This window comes from Ranitomeya imitator, chromosome 6, assembly GCF_032444005.1.
Source record: "Ranitomeya imitator isolate aRanImi1 chromosome 6, aRanImi1.pri, whole genome shotgun sequence".
NCBI lineage: Eukaryota > Metazoa > Chordata > Amphibia > Anura > Dendrobatidae > Ranitomeya > Ranitomeya imitator.
The window spans coordinates 446,390,856-446,402,857 of record NC_091287.1 but is presented as its reverse complement, the minus strand read 5'-3'; the positions used below and the strand labels follow the sequence as shown (position 1 = coordinate 446,402,857).

At 41.8% G+C, this 12,002-nt stretch overlaps 1 protein-coding gene across 3 annotated transcripts in view; it reads right to left on the bottom strand.

Moving 5' to 3' along the window:
* Positions 1-312: 312 nt before the first annotated feature.
* LOC138642859 (protein kinase C delta type-like) overlaps positions 313-12,002 on the bottom strand; it is a 112,148-nt gene continuing 100,458 nt past the window's right edge. For 2 of the 3 annotated variants that reach the window (XM_069731411.1, XM_069731413.1), the window contains 3 exons: positions 11,558-11,701; positions 11,096-11,221; positions 6,927-7,594 (listed from right to left, as the gene is read on the bottom strand). In XM_069731411.1, coding sequence (XP_069587512.1) covers positions 7,529-7,594; positions 11,096-11,221; positions 11,558-11,701 — 336 coding nt within the window. In that variant the 3' untranslated portion in view covers positions 6,927-7,528. Of the gene's footprint in view, positions 864-6,926; positions 7,595-11,095; positions 11,222-11,557; positions 11,702-12,002 lie in introns of those variants that run through there. The other variant, XR_011314107.1, reaches the window with a different exon arrangement.

The following is a 12,002-nucleotide window of genomic DNA, read 5'->3' as shown; positions in this document are numbered from 1 at the left end:
GAGATAGTAGAATGAGTTATGTTGTTTTTAGTATTTGTTAATTGCACGCATATGTGGTAAGTAGGGCGTCAACTCCTATAAAAGGATATGACGTCACTAACACAACTCACTGGACCCGTTGAAGCGATTGTTCGCGAAACGGCCGTCGTCTGTCTCGTCTCTGCACCCTCCCTCACCGCTCCCTCCTCATGTTGTAACCTGCCTTGTTCCTAGCTGGGAATGTTGAGCCACGGTCAATAAAGGACTATATTATCATTGAAGATCACGGGTGAGTGCTGCTTTCATTCATCTCCTCATGTTTTGGTGATTTATCTATACTTATCCTCACTTATCTATACTTATCTTTTTTTTTTTTTTTTAATTTTAAATATACGGCAACTATCATTTCTTACCTATATTTATCTATACTTATCCTTACTTATCTATACTTACCTTTTTTTTTCAAATATACCTATCCTTTCTTACCTATATTTATCTATACTTATCCTTACTTATCTATACTTATCTTTTTTTATTTTTTTTTATTTTAAATATACGGCAACTATCATTTCTTACCTATATTTATCTATACTTATCCTTACTTATCTATACTTTTTTTTTATTTTTATTTTAAATATACGGCAACTATAATTTCTTACCTATATTTATCTATACTTATCCTTACTTATCTATACTTACCTTTTTTTTCAAATATACCTATCCTTTCTTACCTATATTTATCTATACGTATCCTTACTTATCTATACTTATCTTTTTTTTTTTCAAATATACCTATTCTTTCTTACCTATATTTATCTATACTTATCCTTACTTATCTATACTTATCTTTTTCTTTTTTTTCAAATATACCTATTCTTTCTTACCTATATTTATCTATACTTATCCTTACTTATCTTTTTCTTTTTTTTTTAATTTTAAATATATGGTAACTATCATTTATTACCTATATTTATTTATACTTATCCTTACTTATCTATACTTATCTTTTTTTCTTTTTTTTTTTAATATACCTATCCTTTCTTACCTATATTTATCTATACTTATCCTTACTTATCTATACTTATCTTTTTTATTTTTTTTTTATTTTAACCCCTTCCCGACCTTTGACGCCACGTAGGCGTCATGAAAGTCGGTGCCATTCCGACCCATGACGCCTATGTGGCGTCATGGAAAGATCGCGTCCCTGCAGGCCGGGTGAAAGGGTTAACTCCCATTTCACCCGATCTGCAGGGACAGGGGGAGTGGTAGTTTAGCCCAGGGGGGGTGGCTTCACCCCCTCGTGGCTACGATCGCTCTGATTGGCTGTTGAAAGTGAAACTGCCAATCAGAGCGATTTGTAATATTTCACCTATTATAACGGGTGAAATATTACAATCCAGCCATGGCCGATGCTGAAATATCATCGGCCATGGCTGGAAATACTAATGTGCCCCCACCCCACCCCACCGATCGCCCCCCCAGCCCCCCGATCTGGCCGGTACACTGCTCCGGCTCCCCTCCGTCCAGTGCTCCGCTCCCCCCCGTGCTCTTGTCCGCTCCCCCCGTGCTCCAATCACCCCCCCGTGCTCCGATCACCCCCCCTGCACTCCGATCCACCCCCCCCAGTGCTCCGTTCCACCCCCCGGTGCTCCGTTCCAGCCCCCCCGTGCTCCGTTCCACGCCCCCCGTTCTCTGTTCCACCCCTCCCGCGCTCCGATTCCCCCCCCCCCCCCGTGCTCCGATCCCCCCCCCCCGTGGTCCCCCCCACCCCATCATACTTACCGATCCAGCCGGGGTCCCGTCCGTCTTCTCCCTGGGCGCCGCCATCTTCCAAAATGGCGGGCGCATGCGCAGTGCGCCCGCCGAATCTGCCGGCCGGCAGATTCGTTCCAAAGTGCATTTTGATCACTGAGATAGATTATATCTCAGTGATCAAAATAAAAAAAATAATAAATGACCCCCCCCCCTTTGTCACCCCCATAGGTAGGGACAATAAAAAAATAAAGACATTTTTTTTTTTCCACTAATGTTAGAATAGGGTTAGGGGTAGGGTTAGGGTTAGGGGTAGGGTTAGGGGTAGGGTTAGGGTTAGGGTTTCGGTATGTGCACACGTATTCTGTTCCTCTGCGGATTTTTCCGCTGCGGATTTGATAAATCCGCAGTGCTAAACCGCTGCGGATTTATGGCGGATTTACCGCGTTTTTTTCTGCGCATTTCACTGCGGTTTTACAACTGCGATTTTCTATTGGAGCAGTTGTAAAACCGCTGCGGAATCCGCACAAAGAAGTGACATGCTGCGGAATGTAAACCGCTGCGTTTCCGTGCAGTTTTTCCGCAGCATGTGTACAGCGATTTTTGTTTCCCGTAGGTTTACATTGAACTGTAAACTCATGGGAAACTGCTGCGGATCCGCAGCGTTTTCCGCAGCGTGTGCACATACCTTTAGAATTAGGCCATGTGCACACGGTGCGGATTTGGCTGCGGATCCGCAGCAGTGTTCCATCAGGTTTACAGTACCATGTAAACATATGAAAAACCAAATCCGCTGTGCCCATGGTGCGGAAAATACCGCGCGGAAACGCTGCGTTGTATTTTCCGCAGCATGTCAATTCTTTGTGCGGATTCCGCAGCGTTTTACACCTGTTCCTCAATAGGAATCCGCAGGTGAAATCCGCACAAAAAACACTGGAAATCCGTGGAAAATCCGCAGGTAAAACGCAGTGCCTTTTACCCGTGGATTTTTCAAAAATGGTGCGGAAATATCTCACACGAATCCGCAACGTGGGCACATAGCCTTAGGGTTAGGGTTGGAATTAGGGTTGTGGTTAGGGTTAGGGGTGTGTTGGGGTTAGGGTTGTGGTTAGGGGTGTGTTGCGGTTAGGGTTGTGATTAGGGTTATGGCTACAGTTGGGATTAGAGTTAGGGGTGTGTTGGGGTTAGTGTTGGAGGTAGAATTGAGGGGTTACCACTGTTTAGGCACATCAGGGGTCTCCAAACGCAACATGGCGCCACCATTGATTCCAGCCAATCTCGTATTCAAAAAGTCAAATGGTGCTCCCTCACTTCCGAGCCCTGACGTGTGCCCAAACAGTGGTTTACCCCCACATATGGGGTACCAGCATACTCAGGACAAACTGCGCAACAATTACTGGGGTCCAATTTCTCCTGTTACCCTTGTGAATCTAAAAAAATGCTTGCTAAAACATAATTTTTGAGGAAAGAAAAATGATTTTTTATTTTCACGGCTCTGCGTTGTAAACGTCTGTGAAGCACTTGGGGGTTCAAAGTGCTCACCACATATCTAGATAAGTTCCTTGGGGGGTCTAGTTTCTAAAATGGGGTCACTTGTGGGGGTTTCTACTGTTCAGGCACACCAGGGGCTCTGCAAACGCAACGTGACACCCGCAGACCATTCCATCAAAGTCTGCATTTCAAAAGTCACTACTTCCCTTCTGAGCCCCGACGTGTGCCCAAACAGTGGTTTACCCCCACTCATGGGGTATCAGCGTACTCAGGAGAAACTGGACAACAACTTTTGGGGTCCAATTTCTCCTGTAACCCTTAGGAAAATAAAAAATTCTGGGCTAAATAATTATTTTTGAGGAAAGAAAACGTATTTATTATTTTCACGGCTCTGCATTATAAACTTCTATGAAGCACTTGGGGGTTCAAAGTGCTCACCACACATCTAGATAAGTTCCTTTCGGGGTCTAGTTTCCAAAATGGGGTCACTTGTGGGGGGTTTCTACTGTTTAGGCACATCAGGGGCTCTGCAAACGCAACGTGACGCCCGCAGAGCATTCCATCAAAGTCTGCATTTCAAAACGTCACTACTTCAATTCCAAGCCCCGGCATGTGCCCAAACAGTAGTTTACCCCCACATATGGGGTATCACCGTACTCAGGAGAAACTGGACAACAAATATTGGGGTAAAATTTCTCCTGTTACCCTTGGGAAAATAAAAAATTCTGGGCTAAATAATTATTTTTGAGGAAAGAAAACGTATTTATTATTTTCACGGCTCTGCATTATAAACTTCTATGAAGCGCTTGGGGGTTCAAAGTGCTCACCACACATCTAGATAAGTTCCTTTCGGGGTCTAGTTTCCAAAATGGGGTCACTTGTGGGGGGTTTCTACTGTTAAGCCACATCAGGGGCTCTGCAAACGCAACGTGAAACACCACAGAGCATTCCATCAAAGTCTGCATTTCAAAACGTCACTACTTCACTTCCGAGCCTCGGCATGTGCCCAAACAGTGGTTTACCCCCACATATGGGGTATCAGCGTACTCAGGAGAAACTGGACAACAACTTTTGGGGTCCAATTTCTTCTGTAACCCTTGGGAAAATAAAAAATTCTGGGCTAAATCATTATTTTTGAGGAAAGAAAACTTATTTATTATTTTCACGGCTCTGCATTATAAACTTCTATGAAGCACTTGGGGGTTCAAAGTGCTCACCACACATCTAGATAAGTTCCTTTGGGGGTCTAGTTTCCAAAATGGGGTCACTTGTGGGGGGTTTCTACTGTTAAGCCACATCAGGGGCTCTGCAAACGCAACGTGACGCCCACAGAGCATTCCATCAAAGTCTGCATTTCAAAACGTCACTACTTCACTTCCGAGCCCCGGCATGTGCCCAAACAGTGATTTACCCCCACATATGGGGTATCAGCGTACTCAGGAGAAACTGGACAACAACTTTTGGGGTCAAATTTCTCCTGTTACCCTTGGGAAAATAAAAAATTGCAGGCTAAAAGATCATTTTTGAGAAAATAATTTTTTTTTTTTTTTTTCATGGCTCTGCGTTATAAACTTCTGTGAAGCACTTGGGGGTTCAAAGTCCTCACCACACATCTAGATTAGTTCCTTTGGGGGTCTAGTTTCCAAAATGGTGTCATTTCTGGGGGATCTCCAATGTTTAAGCACACAGGGGCTCTCCAAACGTGACATGGTGTCCGCTAATGATTGGAGCTAATTTTCCATTTAAAAAGCCAAATGGCGTGCCATCCCTTCCGAGCCCTGCCGTGCACCCAAACAGTGGTTTACCCCCACATATGGGGTATCAGCGTACTCAGGACAAACTGGACAACAATATTTGGGGTCCAATTTCTCCCATTATCCTTGGCAAAATAGGAAATTCCAGGCTAAAAAATCATTTTTGAGGAAAGAAAAATTATTTTTTATTTTCATGGCTCTGCGTTATAAACTTCTGTGAAGCACCTGGGGGTTTAAAGTGCTCAATATGCATCTAGATAAGTTCCTTGGGGGGTCTAGTTTCCAAAATGGGGTCACTTGTGGGGGAGCTCCAATGTTTAGGCACACAGGGGCTCTCCAAACGCGACATGGTGTCCGCTAACAATTGGAGCTAATTTTCCATTCAAAAAGTCAAATGGCGCGCCTTCCCTTCCGAGCCCTGCCGTGTGCCCAAACAGTGGTTTACCCCCACATATGAGGTATCGGCGTACTCGGGAGAAATTGCCAAACAAATTTTATGATCCATTTTATCCTACTGCCCATGTGAAAATGAAAAAATTGAGGCGAAAAGAATTTTTTTGTGAAAAAAAAGTACTTTTTCATTTTTACAGATCAATTTGTGAAGCACCTGAGGGTTTAAAGTGCTCACTAGGCATCTAAATAAGTTCCTTGGGGGGTCTAGTTTCCAAAATGGGGTCACTTGTGGGGGAGCGCCAATGTTTAGGCACACAGGAGCTATCCAAACGCGACATGGTGTCCGCTAACGATGGAAATAATTTTTCATTCAAAAAGTCAAATGGCGCTCCTTCCCTTCCGAGCCTTACCATGTGCCCAAACAGTGGTTTACCCCCACATGTGAGGTATTGGTGTACTCGGGAGAAATTGCCCAACACATTTTAGGATCCATTTTATCCTGTTGCCCATGTGAAAATGAAAAAATTGAGGCTAAAAGAATTTTTTTGTGAAAAAAAAGTACTTTTTCATTTTTACGGATCAATTTGTGAAGCACCTGGGGGTTCAAAGTGCTCACTATGCATCTAGATAAGTTCCTTGGGGCGTCTAGTTTCCAAAATGCGGTCACTTGTGGGGGAGCTCCAATTTTTAGGCACACGGGGGCTCTCCAAACGTGACATGGTGTCCGCTAAAGAGTGGAGCCAATTTTTGATTCAAAAAGTCAAATGGCGCTCCTTCCCTTCCAAGCCCTGCCGTGCGCCCAAACAGTGGTTTACCCCCACATATGAGGTATCAGCGTACTCAGGACAAATTGGACAACAACTTTCGTGGTTCAGTTTCTCCTTTTACCATTGGGAAAATAAAAAAATTGTTGCTAAAAGATAATTTTTGTGACTAAAAAGGTAAATGTTCATTTTTTCCTTCCATGTTGCTTCTGCTGCTGTGAAGCACCTGAAGGGTTAATAAACTTCTTGAATGTGGTTTTGAGTACCTTGAGGGGTGCAGTTTTTAGAATGGTGTCACTTTTGGGTATTTTCAGCCATATAGACCCCTCAAACTGACTTCAAATGTGAGGTGGTCCCTAAAAAAAATGGTTTTGTAAATTTCGTTGTAAAAATGACAAATCGCTGGTCAAATTTTAACCCTTATAACTTCCTAACAAAAAAAAATTTTGTTTCCAAAATTGTGCTGATGTAAAGTAAACATGTGGGAAATGTTATTTATTAACTATTTTGTGTCACATATCTCTCTGGTTTAACAGAATAAAAATTCAAAATGTGAAAATTGCGAAATTTTCAAAATTTTCGCCAAATTTCCGTTTTTATCACAAATAAACGCAGAATTTATTGACCTAAATTTACCACTAACATGAAGCCCAATATGTCACGAAAAAACAATCTCAGAACCGCTAGGATACGTTGAAGCGTTCCTGAGTTATTACCTCATAAAGGGACACTGGTCAGAATTGCAAAAAACGGCAAGGTCTTTAAGGTCAAAATAGGCTGGGTCATGAAGGGGTTAAATATACAGCAACTATCATTTCTTACCTATATTTATCTATACTTACCTTTTTTTTCAAATATACCTATCCTTTCTTACCTATATTTATCTATACGTATCCTTACTTATCTATACTTATCTTTTTTTTTTTTCAAATATACCTATTCTTTCTTACCTATATTTATCTATACTTATCCTTACTTATCTATACTTATCTTTTTTTTTTTTTTTTAAATATACCTATCCTTTCTTACCTATATTTATCTATACTTATCCTTACTTATCTATACTTATCTTTTTTTTTTTTTTTAATTGAAGATTAAACATACCTATCCTTTCTTACCTACATTTACCTATACTTATACATTCTTAGCAATACTTACCTAGAATTATTCTTTTTACCTATACTTATCCTTATCTTTTTCTCTTTTTTATTGAACATTAAATATACCTATCCTTACTTACCTATAATTACCTATACTTATCACTTATAGTTATCTATTTGGAGGTCCCTGATGGTGTTGGACATCCGATGTTCTGGTCTTCTCGGCCTGGTCTTCTGGAAGCTCAGGTACGCAGCTTGCTCTGATATTATTGAGCTGGTGTCTTGTTGAGGGTTTTCAGTTGAAAAATGGAAACCCTCCGAACAGCTTAAAAGCACACAACGTGGGCTTAGGCTTAGTTGCCTATAGAAAAAAATGCAGAAAAAAGGCATGGTGAACTTAGTGAGTAATCAAACAGTTTTGACTTTAAGTATTGAAAATAATAGTTTCAATATTAAAAGGAACCTGTCACCAGGTTAGTACCATATGAGGTAAGGCCAGTACCTTTCAGCCCTGATATACAGCATTCTAATATGCTGTATATATGCCCCCAACCCAACCTGCAAGACGTTTTATAATATTCACCTACGGGAGGTCAGGTCCGATGGGCATCGCTGTCTTGGTCCGATGGCTCCCTTCTTCTTGCAATGCCGTCGTCTTTCTTGCTTCGTGTGGATGATGCGTCCTTCGTCATCCACACAGTGTCCCCGGTATCACACTCCTGCGCAGGCGTACTTCTCTCAGCCCTCAGGATCAATGTCCTGCAGTGCGCATGCACTAGGAAAGTTCAAAGAGCTCTGCCGCATGCGCACTGCAGGACTTTACTCTGCCCCCTGGTCATAAGTACGTTTGCTAAGGAGCGCAATTCCGGGGACATTGTGTGGATGATGTAGGACATGTCATCCACATGAAGCAAGAAGGGGAACGGCATCGCTAGAAGAAGGAAGGCACCGGACCTACACCAGCGATGCCCATTGAACCTGAACACCCTGTTGGTGAGTATGTAAAAGGTCTTTTTCTTGTTTTGCATGTTGGAATGGGGGCAGATATACAGCACATTAGAATGATGTATATCAGGGCTGACAGGTCTCGTATGGGACAAACCTGGTGACAGGTTCCCTTTAACCCCTTAGTGACCAAGCCAAATTTTTGAAATCTGACCAGTGTCACTTTATGTGGTAATAACTCTGCAACGCTTCAACAAATCCCAGTGATTTTGAGATTGTTTTTTCGTGACACATTATACTTTATGATAATGGTAAATTTAGTTCAACATTTTTTGTGTTTATTTATAAAAAATATAAAAAATTTGAGAAAAATGTTAAAAAATTAGCAATTTTCTAAATTTGAATGATTATCCCTTTAATCCAGATAGTCATACAACAGCAAACCATTAATAAATAACATTTCCCACATGTCTGCTTTACATCAGCACCATTTGTAAAATGTTATTTTATTTTGTTAGCATTTTAGGAGGTTTAAAAATGTAGCAGCAATTTTTCATTTTTTCAAAGAAATTTACCACATTTATTTTTTTAGGGACTTATCCATGTTTGAAGTGACTTTAGGGGTCCCATATATTGGGAAACCCCCAAACGTGATACCATTTTAAAAACAGCACCCCCTGACATATTGAAAACTGCTGTCAGGTAGTTTATTAACCCTTCAGGTGCTTTACAGGAATTAATGCAAAGTGGCATGACAGAAATGAAAATGTGTATTTTTACCACCTAAACGCCTCTAACTTCTGAGCAGGTTACTACAGCCGTCAGACTCTAAGGCCGCTATTTGGTCATGAATTGCCATCACAAACATCAGGACAACAAAATCATGATCTGAGGGCACCAATTGGGATAAAGAAGAAGCCCCCACACTCTGTTAACCATTTATAATGATGTAGTCACTATTGACAGCAGCATCTAAGGGGTTAAACAGATTTAGAAGGTGCAAATACTGATCGTGGCTGATACAGCAAGTTGTCAGCTTTAGTGTACAACCAACAGATGCTGGATTGTCATCTGTATGGGGAGGCTATTCTCTTATATCTCAGGTCAGTTAAAAGATGTATTGGCGGTCATTAAGGGGTTAAAGGAACATTTTCAAATGTGAATATAGAATCTTAAGAGACAAAACCAGCACCACGAGCATTGCAGCTGACCTCTGGTCACTTCAATGTGCTGCAGCGCCACTAATCATCTCTATGGCCGGTCAGATTTCTGTCTCATCATACATAGGATGCAGAATTATATGCAAGTAACAGGCAATAACCCAAGTATGGTGAGAACGAGAAGTGTTTTATATCAGTACAGTCTGTACTTATCACTTCAGCTCTGAACACTTTCACCTGTTTACAGACTCTTTCCGAGTCACCGAGCCGCAGGTTACTTATTGCAGGAAAGAAATGTCAGGACAAAGAGGTCTCTATAAAGTAAAAACACCTTTATTATCTAGTACGGTAAGTGGTGTCACAGAAGGTGCTCACAAACATGAATAAGGAAAATATTATATAAAAAGTAATAATCAAACATCATGGAAACACAGCAGCAGTTGGTATATAGGAAAGATACCTCTTTGTCCTGATACTTATTTCCTGCAATAAGTGACCTGCGTCTCGGTGCCTCCTCCTTTTGGTCTTCCTTGTTTTCCGAGTGGTTTTTCCATTCTTTGTCCACACCAGTATACACTGGTATGTTTTTACTCTAATATATTTTGTTCTTCCTGGTGTCTCTCGTTCTCTTGCACCTATAGGTCTTTCTGAATTGGCCTAGGTCCATCAGTTCTGTTTTTTGACAAAAATGTGTTCCTATTTTTTGTTTTATTTTTCATCTGGTCTAAATTAGCAGTGGAGATTATGAAATGGAGAAATGTTATTTAAAAATGTAAATTAATCTTCTTTAGAATCACTTCCAGGTCTGCAGGAAAAATATAAAAATCTTATGAACTGCTCCTATGGAGGGCTCATGTAAATTTTTTTTACCAAGGGCGGTTTTCTCTAGCTCCAGCTACAGACGGCTATGCAATGTTTTGTCTGATTAAAGGGAATCTGTCACCCCCAAAAATCGTATATGAGCTAAGGCCACCGCCATCAGGGGCTTATCTACAGCATTCTGTAATGCTGTAGATAAGCCCCCGATGTAACCTGAAAGGTAAGAGAAACAGGTTATATTATACTCACCCAGGGGCAGTTCTGGTTAATTTCGGGTCTGATGGGTGCGGCGCCTCCTATCTTCATACGATGACGTCCTCTTCTTGTCTTCCTGCCGCGGCTTCGGCACAGGTATACTTTGTGTGCCCTGTTGAGGGCAGAGCAAAGTACTGCAGTGTGCTGTCCAGGAAAGGTCAGAGAGGCCCAGCAGTACTTTGCTCTGCCCTCAACAGGAGCCGCGGCAGGAAGACAAAAAGAGGATGTCATCGAATGAAGATAGGAGGCCCTGGACCCGGACCGCGACACCTATCGGACCTGAAACGAAAAGGGACCGCCCCTGGGTGAGTATAATATAACCTGTTTTTCTTACCTTTCAGGTTACATCGGGGGCTTATCTACAGCATTACAGAATGCTGTAGATAAGCCCCTGATGCCGGTGGCCTTAGCTCATATACGATTTTTGGGGTGACAGATTCCCTTTAAATGGCTTGTACCTAACAGAACTTATAACTAGTTAATTATTTGCATGTAACCCTCAAAAGGGCCTGAAAGAAGAACAATCCTATAGACTAGACATACACTGCTAAGAGATTACATTGTCCAATAACGCAAGCCAAATTATTTTCCAACCCTGACACTAAACATAATGTATCACAGAACCAAAAGCGTAGACGATTGTGGGAGAGAATGTTATTGGGAGAATTCTGCCCATTACTTACTACAGGGATGTACGGTGGGGCCATCCTAAGGGCTTCCACAGAGACCCAATCGATTCCCTGGAAGAAGAGGTGTTCTCGGATGTCACCATGGACTCCTAGTCGCTGAACAGGATCTTCCTGGAGGAGCTGAAAAGGAGAAATGTATTTAGGATTTAGTAAGTGAACCCTGTGATCTGACCAGTAAAGATTATACACAGTGATCACTTCTTTCTGATTGTTGCTCTCCATGACGCGTTGTCTGCTGTGATGGTATATGATAGCGATATTTAGTGATGAGGGGGTGCAAGCAATGGATTTCTACTTCTCTTATCCATAATTGGACATTGTAAATGTTGTTTATGAGGTTGAGGATTGGGAGATGTCTGTGTAAGGCTGTGTTCAGTACAATTACAGCCTCCGGGTCAGGAACTACTAACATTGTATGACCCCAATACTAGACCCTTATACCGGGAACATACTGACCTGTTCAATGATGTCCTTGGCGCTGGAGGAAGACTCATAAAACACTGCGGGATCGTAGGTAGAAGAACTGGTCAGCATCTCGTTTATGATGACTCCAAGCGAGAACCAGTCTACCCCGGCGTTATACTCCTGCATGTCCAGGATCTGCCATAGAGTGGCATTATTAGTAGTGCCACCTCCTGTCACCGCACTTATGTCACTCATATTGTTATGTGATCCTATAGTAATGGCAGTAAGTCTTACTACTCAGTCAGGAGGCACAAAGGATCTTCCATAATTATGCTCCACAAATGAAATTAATAAAATATATTAACAATCAGAGTGAATGTAATATATATGGGTGTGACGGCGCACACAACGCTCGGCTCACACTGTAACCCCTTCATACCAAGAGATTTTCAGCTTTTTTTATTTTAGCATTTTCCTTCTTTCAAGAGCCATAACT